The sequence below is a fragment of the Sapajus apella genome, unplaced genomic scaffold (assembly GCF_009761245.1).
Source record: "Sapajus apella isolate SASKATOON/1434 unplaced genomic scaffold, GSC_monkey_1.0 scaffold149, whole genome shotgun sequence".
Taxonomy (NCBI): domain Eukaryota; kingdom Metazoa; phylum Chordata; class Mammalia; order Primates; family Cebidae; genus Sapajus; species Sapajus apella.
This window is the reverse complement of record NW_022437089.1, coordinates 1,528,593-1,547,379: the sequence shown is the minus strand read 5'-3', so window position 1 is coordinate 1,547,379 and position 18,787 is coordinate 1,528,593. Positions and strand designations below refer to the sequence as shown.

The 18,787-nt window shown below is 37.9% G+C and overlaps 1 protein-coding gene and 1 pseudogene across 4 annotated transcripts in view; both read left to right on the top strand.

Moving 5' to 3' along the window:
- Positions 1-18,787, top strand: part of F8 (coagulation factor VIII) — a 191,283-nt gene that overhangs the window by 132,149 nt on the left and 40,347 nt on the right. For all 4 annotated transcript variants that reach the window (XM_032265302.1, XM_032265300.1, XM_032265301.1 and 1 more), the window contains 7 exons: positions 10,253-10,406; positions 12,066-12,278; positions 12,565-12,793; positions 13,001-13,183; positions 15,214-15,330; positions 15,938-16,009; positions 17,416-17,501. In XM_032265302.1, the coding sequence (XP_032121193.1) occupies positions 10,253-10,406; positions 12,066-12,278; positions 12,565-12,793; positions 13,001-13,183; positions 15,214-15,330; positions 15,938-16,009; positions 17,416-17,501 (1,054 nt within the window). The remainder of the gene's footprint in view (positions 1-10,252; positions 10,407-12,065; positions 12,279-12,564; positions 12,794-13,000; positions 13,184-15,213; positions 15,331-15,937; positions 16,010-17,415; positions 17,502-18,787) is intronic.
- LOC116541259 lies at positions 707-2,008 on the top strand (annotated as a pseudogene).

Genomic DNA, 18,787 nt, shown 5'->3' with positions numbered 1-18,787 from the left:
TAAATAAATATATATGTAGATATATATGTGTGTGTATATATATATATTAGCCTGGTATGGTGGCACACACCTGTAGTCCCCTTCACTTGGGAGGCTGAGGCAGGAGAATTGCTTGAACCCAGGAAGCGAAGGTTGCAGTGAGCCAAGATCATGCCACTGCACTCCAGCCTGGCACCAGGCAACAAAGCAATACTGTCTTAAAAAAAAAAAAAAGACATCTGAAGGGAGTCATAGACTCCAACACAATAATATTAGAGGATTTCAATACTTCACTTTCAACAGTAGATTATCCAGACAGAAGATTAATAAGGAACCATTGGACTGGAACTACACTTTAGACCAAATGGACCTAAGAGACATATACAGAATATTCCACCCAACAGCAGTAGAATACACATTCTTCCCAACTGCACATGGAACATCATCTAGAATAGATCATATGTTTGGCCACAAAACAAGTCTTAGCACATTTAAGAAGATCAAAATAATATCAAGTATCTTTTCTGACAACAATAGTATGGAACTAGAAATCAATACCAGGAGGAATTAAGGAAAATTTACAAATACATGGAAATCAAACAATATGCTTATGAGCAACTATTGGGTCAAAGAAGAAATTAAAAGGAACATTTAAAAAATATGGAAACACAATATACCGAAACTTACAGGATGCAGCAAAAGCAGTTCTAAAAAATGGGTTTATAGCAATAAATGTCTACACTACGAAAAGAAAAAGATCTCAAATAAACAATCTAATGTTATACCTCAAGGAACTACAAAAAAAGGACAAACTAAGAGTGCAAAGTTAGCAGAAGGAAGGAAATAACAAAAATTAGAGCAGAAATAAATAAAATTAACAGTAAAAAGAAAAGAGCAATGAAGCAAAGAGTTGGTTTTTTGAAAAGCTAAACAAAATTGATAAAGATAGAAGATGATGAAATGGTATCTAGAAGGCATTGAAATAAAATAACTGCCAAAGTAGAATTCTATACCTATTAAACGTTTGGAGTGAGAATCGAGAAATCAGTGTGGCTGTGTGGCTCATAGCAGCTGCTGTGGTGACTTAAGTCTGAGGGTCTCCTGGGGCCAGGGTGCTGATCACTAGGTTTTGGCTTGCCTCTATTTCTCACCTGGCAATGGTGATATAAATTCGCATAACTTGCCAGGTGGCATTCTGCAACACAGACATACAGCAAGCCCACTATAAGATGGGTTGGCACTGCTACAACCTGTGGCAAAATGTGGCCATAATGATCCTAGTAACTGCTGAGGGTGTCCAGGAGTGCAGGTGCAGCAGACTGTGGTGGAGCAGGAGAGCAAACACTTGGCCACCTCCTGCACCATTTGCAGTAAGAAATTTGCCTGTTTCAACACCTACAAACATTGCTTCAAGTCCTAGCAGCATGTTGAACTACAGAAGAAGACCATGCAGGCTGTGAATAGGAAAGTGGAGATGATAAATGAAAAGAACTTGGAGAAAAGACTGCACATGGACAGTGTGGACAAGGATGCCAGAAATGCTCTGCCATCCATGTGTCCCAAGAAGGAGCCCCCAGCACCTGCAGAGGAATCCAGGAGTTCCATGGCCATGGCTGCTGGTGGCTGTGTAACCCATAACAGAAACCTGACTGAGAAACTGCCCCAGCTCCAGTGGTTTGAACAGTGGGTGAAGAAGGTGGCAAAGCAGCAGAAGGAAGAGGACCTGGATGAAGATTATTGGGAAGATAATGATTCTGATGAAGAATTGTAATGTGAGGATACTGAAGCAATGGATGGTGTGGAAGAGCAGGATGGAGATGAAGAAGAGGCTGGAGAAAGCCCACCCCTTGGTGCCATCTCTGTAATTGATGGCTTATTTTGTCCCCAATATTCAAGCTCACTCATGAAGAATGGGGCTTATATGACCAAAGTCTACTGCTTCTTTATTACTGATATAGAATATCTTTCAGATCTTAAGGGACTCATTAATTACTTGGGAGAAAAATTGTATGTTGAGAATATTTGCTTGTGGTGCTACTGTAAGCTGTTTACAGATGGTGATGCCACTTTGGAATTTGCAGACTTCTATAATTTTAGGATTAGCTACCCAGATCACAAGGAAGGGGAGGACCCTAATGAGGCTGAGGAGTTGTTCTCAGGAAAGGACTTAGAATATGATGATGAAAGCATGGAACTGATTCTGCCTTCTCATGCCAGAGTGAGTCATCACTCCTTGATGAGATACTATAAACAGTGATTTGGCTTGTCAAGAGCTGTGGCAGCTGCTAAATATTAGAAGGCCACGGGCCGAGTGCTTCAGTAATAAAGAGCCCTGGGATAGACTGGCAACACAGGAGCAGCTACATGAGAATGAGACACGCATTATATCCAAAGGATGCAATTAAAGTGGATGCTGAAGACAGAAATGAAGAACATTGTCATCGAACAGATATATTTTAGGGTCAAAGCTAAGTTGTATGATGGACACTATTGCTGCTACTTCACTTGCTCTGACTTAATAAAAATGAGAATCTAAAAAATTTTGATTAAAGAATAAAGGTGAAAGAAGTAGATTTCAGACAAGCATAAACAGAGAAACTTCACCACCAGCAAACATCCACTAAACATATTCTGATGTTACACTTGAGACAGTATAAAAGTGATACAGAATGGAAGGTGTGAGAGGCAAGATGGAATCAAGAGCAAGGAGAGTTAAATATGTGGATAAATATAAATAAGTATCATAAAACATGGTCAAATGTTTTATGAGCGTTAAGATACATAGAATTGGTTTATTCACAGTCGGTTTGCTGTCATAACACAGGTGTCACAAAAACCACTGCTAAATCTAACCCAAAATTGGTAAAGGAAAAGATTCGGGTCACTATCACCAACATTGGACATGTAGATTCAGGAAAGTCCAACACTGCTGGCCATCTGATCTATAAATGTGATGTGATCAACAAAAGAACTGTTGAAAATTTTCAGAAAGACGCTGCTGAGATGGGAAAGGGCTCATTTGAGTATGCTTGGGTCTTGGATAACTGTAAACTGAACATAAATGGAATATCACCATTGATATCTCCTGAAGAAACCTGAGACCAATAAGTATTATGTGACCATCATTGATGCCCCAGCACACACGGGCTTTATTTTTAAAAATAAAAATAAATAAATAAAAACGTAATTAGAGTGATATCACCAAAATGGTGGATAGAAGCAATCTGGCTTCACTCTCCCCCAGAGAAAACCAAAAACAGCTATTCAGTGACTGGCTTATCACCAGGAATATCCCAGAACTTAAAACAGAGGCTGTGAGGATCCGAGTGAGCACACAGAAGAGAATAATTGCAAGCAGAAGATAACAAAGATGGACCTCTTTAACTGCAACGTCCCCTTTCCAAGCTGCCAGGCACGATGCAGAAATGTTCCCCTAGACTGACCATCGGAAAAAGTGAGATCTAGGTGAAGAGCCAGCTTTCCCACTTCCTGGGTTCCTTTGCAGAAAAATCATTCCTGCCTTAATCCCTGGGAAGCAGTCTGATTGCCTCTAGGGTTATAAATCCTGAAGGCAGCTAGAGACAAAGGATGGAAGTGGGGCTAGCAACCCCAGCATGCAAAACACATTGGCTGCTCTTCATCTAAGCCAAAGAAGACACCAAATGAAACAGACTGTTTAGCTGTAGGAGGCACACTCTATGGCTCCTCTGGACACAAAATCCTAAGCAGATGTCCCACCCAACCAGGATATCCAGTTTGCAACTCCCCCAAATCGGGGATGGGCAGCAATCCCAAGTCTTTGCACCTGGGTTTACAGCACCATCTAGTGCCAAAAAAGAGGAAGTAATCTCAGATTAAGGGAACTCTAATTCGCACATAACCTTTAGACAGGCACACTCCTGAAAACCCAAACGAAGCCAGACACAAAGACTGGAATAAATAACAGCGTTCATACAAAAACATAGATATATGTGCCTAAAAAACAAGAGCAAATAGGGAACTATGACCTCTCCAAATGGAAACAGCATGGAGCCAGTGACCACCCTAATGAGATGGCAAATTGTGAGCTCTCAGATCAACAATTCAAAATAGCGGTTCTGAGGAAACTCAAATAACACAAAAAAGCATCTGAGAAATTTATGAGGTACATTTAACAGAGAAATCGAAATAATAATTTAAAAAGCAGAAATGCTGGAGCTGAGAAATACAATAGCTGAATGGAAAAAAATGCCCTGGAAAGTCTAAACTGCAGAATTGATCACACAAAAAAAAGAATCAATGAGCTAAAAGACAGGCTAGTTGAAAATACATAGTCAAAGGATAAAAAATATTTAAAAGGAATGAAGAACACTTACAAGATCTAGAGGATAGCCTCAATAGAGCAAATCTAAGAGTCATGGGCCTTCAAGAGGGAAAGAGCAATGAGTAAAAGCTCAAAGCAGTAATAACAGAAACTACAGAAAGATATACGTATTCAGGTACAGGAAGGTTGAAGATCACAAAACAAATTCAACCCAAATAAGACCACCCCAAGGCATATAATAATTAAACTCTCAAAGGTTAAAGACAAACAGAGAATCCTAAAAAGAGCAAGAAAAAAAGAAGCAAATAATATATAAAGGAGCTCCAATTCATCCGGGAACATACTGTAGACCAAATGAACCTACCTGACATTTTAAAGAATATTTCATCCAACTACTGCAGAATATGCATTCTCATCAGCACATGGAACATTCTTCACTATGTTAGGCCAGAAAACGAGTCTCAACATTAAAAAAATTATAAAATTATATTAGTATCTTTTCTGACTACAGTGGAATAAAACTAGAAATCAATACCAAGAGAACTTTTGTAACTATACAAATACATAGAAATTAAACAACATGCTCCTGAATAACCAATAAGTCAATGAAGAAATTAAGAAGCAAATTTATTGAAACAAACGAAAATGGAAACAACATACCAAAATGAATGGGATACAACAAAAGCAGTACTAAAAGAGAAGTTTACATCTATAAATGCCTACATCGAAAAAGTAGAACGACTTCAAATAAACCTGGTGATGATGTAACTCAAGGACATAGAAAAACAAGAGCAAACCAAACCCAAAATTAGTAGTAGGAAAATAATAATAATGGTAATCACAGAAATAAATAATATTGATAAAAAGAAAACAAGATGAAAGACCAATGAAATTTTTTTTCTTGTGATATTTGTAATCCACAATTTCATTTATTTATTTTTTTATTATACTTTTAAGTTCTGGGGTACATGTGCAGATCATGCAGATTTGTTACATAGGTATACAGGTGCCTTGGTGGTCTGCTGCACCCGTCACCCATCCCTGTCATCTACATTAGGTATTTCTCCTAATGTTATCCCTCCTCAATCCCACCACCCCCTGCTATCCCCCCCCCAGCCTCCCCACCACCACTGCCACAGGCCCCGGTGTCTGATGTTCCCCTCCCTGTGTCCATGTGTTCTCATTGTTCAACACCCACTTATGGGTGAGAACATGCAGTGTTTGGTTTTCTGTTCTTGTGTCAGTTTGCTGAGAATGATGGTTTCTAGCTTCATCCATGTCCCTGTAAAGGACATGAACTCATCCTTTTTATGGCTGCATAGTATTCGTTGGTGTATATGTGCCACATTTTCTTTATCCAGTCTATCATTGATGGGCATTTGAGTTGGTTCCAAGTCTTTGCTGTTGTGAACAGTGCCACAATAAACATACGTGTGCATGTGTCTTTATAATAGAATGATTTATAATCCTTTCTGTATATACCCAGTAATGGGATTGCTAGGTCAAATTGTATTTCTAGTTCTAGATCCTTGAGGAATTGCCACAGTCATTTATAATCCTTTGTGTATATACCCAGTAATGGGATTGCTAGGTCAAATTGTATTTCTAGTTCTAGATCCTTGAGGAATTGCCACAGTCTTCCACAATGGTTGAATGATACTCCCACCAACAGTGCAAAAGTGTTCCTATTTCTCCACATCGTCTCCAGCATCTGTTGTCTCCTGATTTTTAAATGATCACCCATCTAAATGGTGTGAGATGCTATATCAATATGGTTTTGATTTGCATTTCTCTAATGACCAGTGATGATGAGCTTTTTTTCATGTTTGTTGGCTGCATAAATGTATTCTTTTGAAAAGTGAAAGATAAACGAAATTTTTTAAATGCCTTTTTGAAAGATAAACAAAATTTTAAAACCTTTATCTAGACTAAGGAATAAAATGAGAGACGACCCAAATAATTGAAATCAGAGATGAAAAGAGTCGTTAAAACTGATAACACAGAAAAACAAGGTTTCACTAGAAACTATTATGAACAACTATATGCCAGCAAATTGGAAAAACTAGAAGAAATAGATAAATTTCTGGGCACATATAACTTACCAAGATTGAACCATGAGGAAATAGAAAACTTGAACAGACCAATAACAAGTAATGAGATTGAAGCAGTAAGAAAAAGTCTGGCATCAAATAAAAGTCCGAGACCTGATGGCTTCACTGCTGAAGAAAAACTTACACCAATTATACTGAAACTATTTAATATTTCAAAAAATTGAAGAGAAAAGAATGCTTCCAAACTCATTCTACAAGACCAGTATTATCCCAATACCCAAACCAGACAAGGACAAAACAACAACAAAAAGCAAACTACAGGCCAACATCCCTGATGGATATAGACGCAAAAATCCTCAACAAAATACTTGCAAACTAAATTCAACAACACATTAAAATGAGTGTTTGTCATGCTCAAGGGGAATTCATCCTATATGGAAATCAATAAATGTGATACACCACATTAACAGAAGGAAAGGGAAAAATCATATACTTATTTTAATGGCTGTCGAGAAAGCATTGAATAAAATTCAACACCACTTGATAAAAACTCTCAACAAATTGGGTTTAAAAGGTGCATATCTCAAAACAGTAAATGTTATATATGACAAACCCACAGCTAACATTATACTGAATGAGAAAAAATTGAAAGCCTTTCCTCTAAGATCTGGAACAAGATAAGTATTCCCACTTTCACCAATTCTATTAAATGTAGTCCTGGAAGTCCCAGATGGAGCAATTAATCAAAGGGCCTTCAAATTAGAAAGGAAGAAGTCAAATTCCCCTTGTTTGTAGATGATATAATCTTATATTTAGAAAAACCTAAACACTCCACCAAAAAACTGTTAGAACTGATAAATAAATTCAGTAAAGTTGCAAGATACAAAACCAACATACAAAAATCGTTAGCATTTCTATATAACAAGAGCTAACAATCTGATAGAAAAATCATAAAAGCATTTTCATTTACAATAGCTATAATAAAAATAAATATCTAGGAATAAATTTAACCAAAGAGATAAAAGATCTCTATACTGACAAATGTAAAACACTGATAAAAGGAACTGAAGAAGACACACAAAAAATGAAAAGGTATCTAGCCTATGTTCATAGAATGGAAGCATTCATATTGTTAAAATATCAATTCTACAAGATCTAATGTAATACCTATAAAATACCAATGAAATTTTTCACAGAAATAGAAAAAGCAATCTTAAAATTTGTACAGAACCACAAAAGACCCAGATACGGCTTGGCTATGTCCCCACCCAAATCTCATCTTTAATTGCAGTTCTCATAGTCCCCACATGTCATGGGGGGGACCCAGTGGGAAATGATTGGGTCATGGGGGCAGTTTTCCCCAGGCTGTTCTCGTGATAGTGAGTGAGTTCTCATGAGATCTGCCACTTTGTGAAGAAGGTGCCTTGCTTCCCCTTTGCTTTCCACCATGATTGTTAAGTTTCCTGAGGCTTCTCCAGCAATACGGAACTGTAAGTCAATTAAATCTCTTTCCTTTATAAATTACCCAGTCTCCAGCAGTTCTTTATAGCAGCATGAGAACAGACTAATAAAGTAAATTAGTACCAAGGTGGGGGGGTGCTGCTATAAGGATACCTGAAAATGTGGAAGCAACCTTGGAACTATGTAACAGGCAGAGGTTGGAACAGTTTGGAGGGCTCAGAAGAAGACAGGAAAATGTGGGAACATTTGGAACTTTCTAGAGACCTGGAGGGCTCAGAAGAAAACAGGAAAATATGGAACAGTTTGGAACTTCCTAGAAAATCATTGGATAGCTTTTACCAAAATGCTGATAGTGATAATGGACAATGAAGTTCGGACTGAGGTAGTCTCAAATGGAGATGAGGAACTTGTTGGGGATAGGAAGCTTTAGCAAAGAGATTGGCGGCATTTTGCCCCTGCCCTAGAGATCTGTGGAACTTTGAAGTTGAGAGAGATGATTTAGTGTATCTGGCGGAAGAAATTTCTAAGCAACAAAGCATTCCAGAACATAAAAGTTTGAAAAATTTGCAGTCTGATGATCCAATAGAAAAGACAAACCCATTTTCTGGGGAGAAATCCAAGCCAGCTACAGAAATTTGCATAAGTAACGAGGAGCCAAATGTTAATTGCCAAGACAATGAGGAAAATGTGTCCAGGGCATGTTAGACACCTTCCCAGCAGCCCCTCCCATCACAGGCCTGGAGGCCTAGGTGTGAAAAATGCTTTTGTCGGGCGGGTCCAGGGCCTCCCTGCAATGTGCAGCCTGGGACTTGGTGCCCTGCATTGCAGCCACTCCAGCCATGGCTAAAAGAGGCCACGGTACAGCTTGGGCTGTGGCTTCAGAGGGTGCAAGCCCCCAGCCTTTGTTCTGTGGGTGCACAGAAGACAAAAATTGAGGTTTGGGAACCTCCGGTTAATAAAAGAATGTATTAACCACAGGGTAGGAAAAGAAAGAATTGACATCAAGATACAAAAAGCACTAGCCAGTAAGGATTTTTTTAATAAATTCCACACATTAAAATTACAACTTCATATTCATCAAAACATAACGGAAAACAATGAAAAGATTAGCCACAGAATGGTAAATGTTTGCAATACATAACACAAAGGACACCCATTTCAAGGATATATAGAGTACTCTTTTGCTTCAATGAGAAAAAAAGTAGGTTGTCCAAGAGAAAACCTAGCAGAAAAAATCTAGGACAGGTGCTCCACAAAAGAGGAAATCCAAATGACTACTACTCATAAGAAAAGATGCTCAACTTCATAGAACATCCAAAAATGTAAAAACACAGTCAATACCAGGTATTTGTAATAATGTGGAGCAAATGGAATTCGCATACATTGCTAAGGAAAATGGAAAATGGTGTGGCTACTTTGGAAAACAGTGTGGCAATACCTACCAAAGCTGAACACATGCCTACCTAGCAATTCCACCCTTAGATATGTGCCCACCAGAAATGCACATATATGTTCACCAAAAGATATACACCAGAATATTCTAGCAGGCCCATCTGAAAGTGCCAAAGATTATAATGACTCAAATGTCCATGATTGGGGTATATTTTTATAATATTATACAATAATGGGAATGAACAAACTATAGCCACATACAGCAATATAGATGAATCTCACAACCAGAATGCTAAGTGAAAGAAGAAACAAAAGAACATATACAGACATTTTATTTACACACTTCAAAAACAGGCAAAACTAAACTATATTTTTTAAGGATGTATACATAACTGGTAAAAGTATGAAGAAAAGCAAAGAAATGATTATCATAAACATCAGAATGGTGGTTACCTTCAGTGGGAAGGGAGAAAGTATGATTGAAAAGGGACATCCAGTGAGTCTTCTGGGTTGTTGGCAATGTTATTGACCTGGGTGATGACTGCATTTTTGTACCAAAGGCATTTGTGTTTTATGCACTTTATTGTATATGTTTTAGTTCACAATTTTAATAGGGTTTTAAAAAGACATTCAATAAAGGATGCTGGAAAATGTTTATAGCCATATGGACAAAACATTACATTGGAATCCTAACACATTTTTGTACCAAAGGCATTTGTATTATTGATCTGGGTGATGATTACATTTTTGTACCATTGGGCTCTCTTATATTTGGAGTATGTTTATAAATTCTACATTCATTCAACATTTGACAAATGTTTTTTGAGCTCCTGCTTTTTGCCAAGCACTGTTAAAGGTGCTGAGAATACAACAGTAAACAAAATAGACAAAACCCCGCTTTCATGAAACTTATATACTAATAAAGATTGGGAAGAGTATTTCAAGGAGGATGAAGTGGTTAACTATGCAAAATGCTTCTTATGCACCTAGGAAATTGAGGATGTGAGGCATTTCTAACCACTTGGTACATAAAATTATTGCTTTTCCTCTGCTTTTTTTTCTCCAGGGCTCACAGTGGCAGTGTCCCTCAGTTCAAGAAAGTGGTTTTCCAGGAATTTACTGATGGCTCCTTTACTCAGCCCTTATACCGTGGAGAACTAAATGAACATTTGGGACTCCTGGGGCCATATATAAGAGCAGAAGTTGAAGATAATATCATGGTGAGTTAAGGACAATGAAATTAGAAGAAAATCTTTTTTTTTTTTTTGACTGAGGCTTGGTCTGTCACCCAGGCTGGAATGCAGCGGCACAATCTTGGCTCATTGCAATCTCCGCCTCCTGAGTTCAAGCGATTCTCCTGTCTCAGCCTCCCGAGTAGCTGGGATTAATTTTTGTATTTTTAGTAGAGACGGGGTTTCGCCATGTTGGCCAGGCTGGTCTCGAACTTATAACTTCAGGTGATGCACCTGCCTCTGCCTCCCAAAGTGCTGGGATTACAGGCATAAGCCACCGCACCTGGCCAAGAAAATTAATCTTACATATTTATTTTCTTGCTGACTATAATGTATTCTCACTTTTGGAAATGTTTAAAGTGTAGAAAAATAATTCCATAATTATTTTTGTGTATGTTCTTACATTTTTCCTATGTATTTTTCTCTTTATGTATTCAAATTATACCATACAGAATACTGGTACTTGTTTTTTGACTAAATATCACATCAAAAACATTTCTTATGTCATTAGAAACACTTTCTATGTATGTTTTTAAAATACTGCATAATAGTCTATTATATAAACTTATGGAACCATAGTTTATGTAACCATTTATTTTGAACAACCTATTAGACAGTTTCTTTTTTCACTATATAAATAATGCTGTAATCATAACAGTTTTTCTAAGATAAAATTCCAGAAGTGCAATGTATATGAACATCTTAAGAGTTTTTCTTATTATCTGGTAATGTCCCTTGCACATTTGTCTTTCATGGACGAACTGCTTTTCTTATTAATTATATTAACTTATAGATTAGATAGGAAAGCACTGAACATTTTAATGAGAAGTACTTCTTCAAGTTTTTGTTTTCTCTAAATTTTATAAATGATGCTTTTTGAAATAAAACAGGTTTTAATTTTTAGGTAGCAACCCATTATTCTTTACTTTTTAACGCTTTCATTGCTTTTATGTTTGCAAAAATTTTTACGTATCCAGAGATTTTTTTAAAAACACCTATACTTTCTTCAACTTTCTGTTACAGTTTAATTTTTTACATTTAACTTTTTAATACTTCCTGTAGACTAAAAGTTATTTTGGTGCATTGTGTGAACCAAAGATCAAAGTAGTTAATGTTTTTCTGAAAATAGCTATTCACTGCTTCAATTAATTGATTGTTTATGTTAATGATACAGAAGGATCTAAAATTATGGAATTGTGGGAAATTTCTGCCTTATTTTACTTTCCATATATTCTATGATAAATATGTACAATTTTTAATCTGGAAAATAAGCCTTTTTAAAAAAGATAATATGCATTCATTCTAGAATTTGTCATGAAGAACCTTAGCTTACATATCAACTCCGGGCATTATAGTCTCTGAAAACCCCTGCAGTGACATTTTCCCTTTTAGTTTGGAATTGCTTTTAAGTGTATAGGAATTTTCTCCTTTGCAACTTTGAGTTTGTGCCTTAAATCTAGAATTCAAAACCTCCTCAGGAGTAAGTTTGGGTTCTAACAGCATCCATCCTCTGTACCACTTCTTCCAGGGTATTAAAAACTTCGATAAAGACCAAAAGATAGGTGTTTCTTTTAGAGATGTAAACCCTAAGGACTTTACGATCCTAGAAGATTATTCTTGCTTTTTTTTGTTGTTATCGTCCTGCAGGTAACTTTCAAAAATCAGGCCTCTCGTCCCTATTCCTTCTATTCTAGCCTTATTTCTTATGAAGAAGATCAGAGGCAAGGAGCAGAACCTAGAAAAACCTTTGTCAAGCCTAATGAAACCAAAACTTACTTTTGGAAAGTGCAGCATCATATGGCACCCACTAAAGATGAGTTTGACTGCAAAGCCTGGGCTTATTTCTCTGATGTTGATCTGGTAAGCAGGTATCCATTGTGCTGACCACTTTTTGGTTTAAAAGAAATTGTCTTTGTGTGCTAAGAATTTTGGTATTTATCCTACATGCAATGAGAAGCTTTAAATAGGACAGTTGATCATCATATTTGTGTTTTAGAAAGGTCATTCTGGAATCTACTGAAGATGATGAATTATATTTTTGGAAGATGGGAGGCAGGCTGGAGTGGCATAAAAATTCATGAGAAATCCACTCTGGTTCATAGGTGAGAGAGCTTATACTCATAGGATCGATGTCTTCCCTCCCTAGGAAAAAGATGTGCATTCAGGCCTGATTGGACCCCTTCTGGTCTGCCACACTAACACACTGAACCCTGCTCATGGGAGACAAGTGACAATACAAGAATTTGCTCTGTTTTTCACTATCTTTGATGAGACCAAAAGCTGGTACTTCACTGAAAACATGGAAAGAAACTGCAGGGCTCCCTGCAATGTCCAGATGGAAGATCCCACTTTTAAAGAGAATTATCGCTTCCATGGTAATATATTCCACATCCAGACATGACCACTGCGAAATGCGGATTGCACTTTGACAAATGAGATTTGATCCAGAGACTTGAACATTGTATTTATTTAGAGTATAACTGTGGGAGTGGAATTCTCATAGATGTCAGTGTTTTTGGTGGAGTGGAGGGAAAGAAACTACTACAATAGATTTTAACAGGCTTTTCTGTGTCCTTCTCCAGCAATCAATGGCTACATAATGGATACACTACCCGGCTTAGTAATGGCTCAGGATCAAAGGATTCGATGGTATCTGCTCAGCATGGGCAGCAATGAAAACATCCATTCTATTCATTTCAGTGGACATGTGTTCACTGTACGGAAAAAAGAGGAATATAAAATGGCAGTGTACAATCTCTATCCAGGTATGAGCTCATTTGTGCTCTTTCTTCTACCTACTTTATTTGTTCAGTACTTACTTTAAATGGTCTAGGCACTGGGAACACAATCAGTGAACAAAGCAGACAAGCTCCATGCTCTCAGATAACACTTTTTCAAACCTACAGGGAGATAAATAAATTAGCAAACGAAGGCCATGCGTGGTGGCTCATGCCTGCAATCCCAGCACTTTGGGAGGCTGAGGCAGGAGGATCACAAGGTCAAGAGATTGAGACCATCCTGGCCAACATGGTGAAATCCTGACCCTACTAAAATACAAAAAATTAGCCTGGCATGGTGGTGCATGCCTGTAGTCCCTGCAACTCTGGAAGTTGAGGCAGGAGAATCGCTTGAACCAGGGAGGTGGAGGTTACAGTGAGCTGAGATCACACCACTGCACTCCAACCTGGTGACAGAGCAAGACTCCATCTCAAAATAATAATAATAATTAATTAGCAAATTAACAAGGTAAGTTCAGATATAGAAAAATTACTAAAAAGGAAGTAGAACAGAATAAATGGATAATTAATGTCACTTTACTTTCTTACGGAAAAGGAATTTATTCCTTTATCACTTACCACCTCAAATCCCATAAGGCACCAGTAGTCATCCAAAGAGTGATTTGTTTATGTATGTAGCCAGTATATTGATTAAACACTACTCATAATGTTGGTCAGAATACAATTTTATTTTGGTTCTCCACTGCCCTTTTAAAATAGGCGTGGCCAGGTGTGGTGGCTCACGCCTGTAATCCCAGCACTTTGGGAGCCCAAGGTAGGAGGGTCGCTTGAGGCCAGGAGTTCAAGACCAGCCTGGGTGACAAAGCAAGATCCTTGTCTCTACAAAAAATAAAGTAATTAGCCAGGCATGTGGTGTTTCAGTTACTTGGGTGGCTGAGGCGGAAGGATTGCTTGAGCCCAGGAGGTTGAGGCTGCAGTGAACTATGATGGCAGCACTTCACTCAAGCCTGGACAACAGAGCAAGTCCCTGTCTCTAAAAAAAACTCCGGTTTAATAGTGGGAGTAAACTTCCCGTTTTGCTTTGTAAAAATTCTGATAAGCCCTGTAACTTTTCTGCTCACTCTTAAGTAATAAACAGGACTAAAGTCACTGTATGTCACAAATACAGTTCAAATCAGAAACTACAATGTCCACTCCAAGATATTAATCAAAATTCTGAACTTGATTTAACTTCAATCTCCCCTCCTTCAACTTAAGCCTGCGTCAGGCTGGAAGTCTGCACTGGGAAAGGGAGACATGGTTGAGTCCTCTCTTTCTGTACCTTGTGATGGTCGTGCTTCCCCACAACCCCTTGCTAGCTGCTGTTTTGAACTCCAGCACGAATAGGTTAAAAGTAAGGGGTTAGGACAGTTCTTACCTACTTACAACTGACACCATTGTTGTAAACCAGCTTCACACTGTTTGTGCCTGGCAATACTTAAAGTTGACTCTTTCTCCTGCAGGGCACTTTCTCAGGGCTCTTTAGAGACTCCCTTATGTGACTGTGTCATGAAATCCCCTTGACCTGGTTTCATCCACCTTTATTCTGGGTGGTCACTTGTGACTCATTTCTCAGCCCTCAGTGTTCACCTGTAGCTTCTTGTTGCTGGGGTAACTTTACCCCTCTAGGAAGCCCTAGTGGACTGAATCCAGTAGGAACTCACCATGACTTAACTCTTTCAGAGTCTACATCTGGCCAATGGGAAACACACCTTTTGCTCAGAAAATCCCTGGGAGTGTAGGTCAACCATAATGCGGTAGCATTCTCTTTCCCCACCATCAAAGAATTCAGTCACGCTGTTTCTCATTTCCTGGTGGGGAAGGGAGTGGTCAGAACTAAATTTCCATGACCCCGAACTGTAGAGGTCATGTAGCAAGCACTTTGGGTTTGAGGGGTCCAAGAGTAGTGGAACTACAAAATTTGGTAGGTCTCCTCTGATATTTCACATAAACCAATGTATCTCATGCTCATTTTTTAATGAAAAGAAATAATTTTTGTTCCTTTTGGTTTTTATAAGGTGTTTTTGAGACAGTGGAAATGTTACCATCCAAAGCTGGAATTTGGCGGGTAGAATGCCTTATTGGCGAGCACCTACATGCTGGGATGAGCACACTTTTTCTGGTGTACAACAACAGTGAGTAGCAATGTGGTCAGAGGTTCCCTACCTACTCAGCCTACTTCTTTACAGCTTTCCTCCTTTCTGGAATGGTTGCTTGTGTCCGGAAATAAATACAAGCTTACATCCTTATCAAATTTAAAATGAATATTGCTGGTAGAAATCATCAGAGTTGTCAGAGGAGGGCAGATATACTCGAAGTTTTGAAAACTTTGAACCTGAAGCTCTAAATAATTGACCCCCCAAAAATCCCTCATTTTCACAACTTGGTAAAGCTCTAAGATCTCTAGTAGCAGATTTTGGAATTTAATGTTGATTTAGTTACCAGATAACTTATAAATATTACTTGGAAGAGTTTGGAGATTTAAACCCTAAACAAATAAGAGAACCACTGGTCTATTTATGTATGGACCCCAGTTTCTTCAGCTGTAAAATGTGAATCATTGTAGCACCTGTTAGGATGAATCATATGAACTAATACAGTAAAGCATTTAGTACAGTTCTTGGCACATATAAGCACTAAAAAATATGAGCATGTTGACATTCTCCCATTTTCACTGACTTATATTTGAGAAGTTGAATTTTGTGCACTTATAGTTACTGTGTTCCACCTGTTTCATTTCAGAGTGTCAGACTCCCTTGGGAATGGCTTCTGGACGCATTAGAGATTTTCAAATTACAGCTTCAGGACAATATGGTAAATACTATTATTTTTGCCCCAAGAACCTGGGCTGATTATATCTTTTTAAATGATCTGTTGGAGAATCTCAGATAATGAATCCATCTCCATGCTTCTATTAGTTCTATTCCATAAGTGCCTCTCAAAAATATCTCCTCCTCTCCACTTCCCACTGTTGTAGCCATCTTAATTCAGGCCAACATCATTTCTTACCTGGGCAATGACACTGCCTCCTTAAATATCTTCCCTACCTTCAGTATTTCTTCCTTGAGTCAATCCTCTTCATTGTAGCAGGAAGCTATACTTTCCTATGAGCACTAAAGGTAAAGTTTGACTAGGGTCTACAGAGAGTTCTCAAAAATTGTTTTAGAGCACTACTGCCCACAAGCTAAATGTAGCACACTGCCTGCTTTTGTATGGCATGTGAGCTATTAACAGATTTTCCATTTTTAAATAATTGAAAAAATTGCAAAGATTATTTCATGACATGTGAAATTATAAAATTCAAATTTCAGCATCCATGATAAAGTCTTATGTTGGAACACAGCCACATCCGTTAATTTACATACCATCTATGGCTACAACAGCAGTTACACAGTTGCAACAGAGACCATATAATATGCAAAGCTATCTGGCCCTTCACAGAAAAAGTTTGCCAACCTATGTTTTATTGGGGTAAAAAATCCCCTTGAAAAAGAGGCTTAAGAGTTATATACCAAAATAGTAACATTTTTCACTAGGTGGAAGGGTTACATTTTAAAATTTTTATTTATCTTTTTACTTATTTTTATTTTTACTTTTCATTTCTGATTTTTCTACAATGAACATACATTGTATAATAAAGAAATAATAGGCCAGGCATGGTGGCTCACAAGACTCCTGGTCAGCTGCAGTGGGCTCACGCCTGTAACCCCAGCACTTTGGGAGGCCAAGGCAGGCAGATCACCTGAGGTCAGGAGCTCGAGACCAGCCTGGCCAACATGGTGAAACCCCGTCTCTACTAAAATACAAAAATTAGCTGGGTATGGTGGCGTGTGACTGTAGTCCCAGCTACCTGGGAGGCTGAGGCAGGCGAATTGCTTGAACTTATGAGGCGGAGGTTGCAGTGATCCAAGATCATGCCATTGCACTCCAGCCTGGGCGACAGAGCAAGACTCCATCTTAAAAAAAAAGAAAAAAGAAAATAAAAGAAATAATAATATTATTATTTGGTAGTGCTGGTAACAAATTGCAGTATCAGCTAATTCGAGGTGCTAACAATTAACAAAATTATAAATTTTAGAAAATAAAATGAACAACAAAGATAAGCAAAATCCTTAGATAGTAATTGTTACTGGTATGCCATAAAGCCTTTATGCTTTTACTCTCAGGTGTCTAGGCTGAATTGAATTTAATTTAATCTCTGTTTCTTTACTTGGGCAAAGGACAGTGGGCCCCAAAGCTGGCTAGACTTCATTATTCCGGATCAATCAATGCCTGGAGCACCAAGGAGCCCTTTTCTTGGATCAAGGTTAGAAAATTTAATCAGTGATGGACAATGTATCACATTCAATCAATCGAATTACTTATTCCTATTGTAAACTCAAAGAATTCTATGAATATGAGAAAATTGAAGAACAGAATGGCTTATGATTTATACAAAAGCAGTCATGAACAAGAGATATGGGAATAGAATTGAGTATACTGATATATCCTATTTCTGTATTTTAGTCCTTCTACTGGGATTAGAACATCTGAATATTTTCTATAATATTGAACTCGTCATCTCTCAAGACAGTATATGTTATTATTAGATGCTTCCAACTGCCCAGGTGTCCTAAAGTCCTCCAATCCCCTTTATTTTAACATAAAACAAATGGTTCACAAATGCAAACCACATGTGTAATTTTACATTTTCTAGTAGCCAAGTTTTCAAAAATGTGACATTCACTTTAATAATACAGTTTATTTAACTCAACATATCTGAAAATACTATCATTTCAACATATGATAAATCAGACCCCTTCAAGGACAGACAGATGGAAACTTTATGGTGTCCTCCATGCCTCACAAAAGCTGAGGGCAGCTTGGAAGTGCCTACTCAGCCTCTCTGCCTAAACATTAGGCTAGATGTCTTCTAGAACCCCAAACAGGAAATGGAGAAAACATTTGGGTTTCCGTCTTTGCAAATAACATGTCTATTAATGCCACAGCATTGTTTTACAGACACTGCCAATTTTGACTCAATCCGAGCTGCATTTCACTAATCCCTAAGTATTTTTTGTTTGTTTATGCTTCTGCCAAACCACATGTTATGCTCTTCACCTTGTATTTCTGTGGTTATTTTCAACCTTAAATGTGTCCCTATGTAGAGGACATGTTTATCTATTTGGCTGCCCTGTGTCTGTTCCGTTTAATTTTTTGTAATAACATTCTTATTTGTGAGGGGGGAATTATATCTCCCTTACTAGATACAATCTAATAAGACTAGTAAATAGAGTGTCCTGTGACTAGCCAATGAACACTGAAGGATACACCCTGTTGTTTCCACTTACTAGATTTGGCCCATTGTTTCAGCTTGCCAATCTTCAGTATCCCAAAGTATTTCCTAGTTTTTCCAGCTACTGATTTGATCAGTAAACTCGGTAATACTACAGCAAAGTCATAATCAAAATATTGAAGTAGACAAGACTTCCTTAGTATGTGCAGAATACAAATCAAGCTGTTAAGTCCTTATCACAACCTTGTGATATAGATGTTACTATTGTCCTCATTTCAGATAATGAAATTGAAGCATAGAGAAGTTATTGTGGCCCA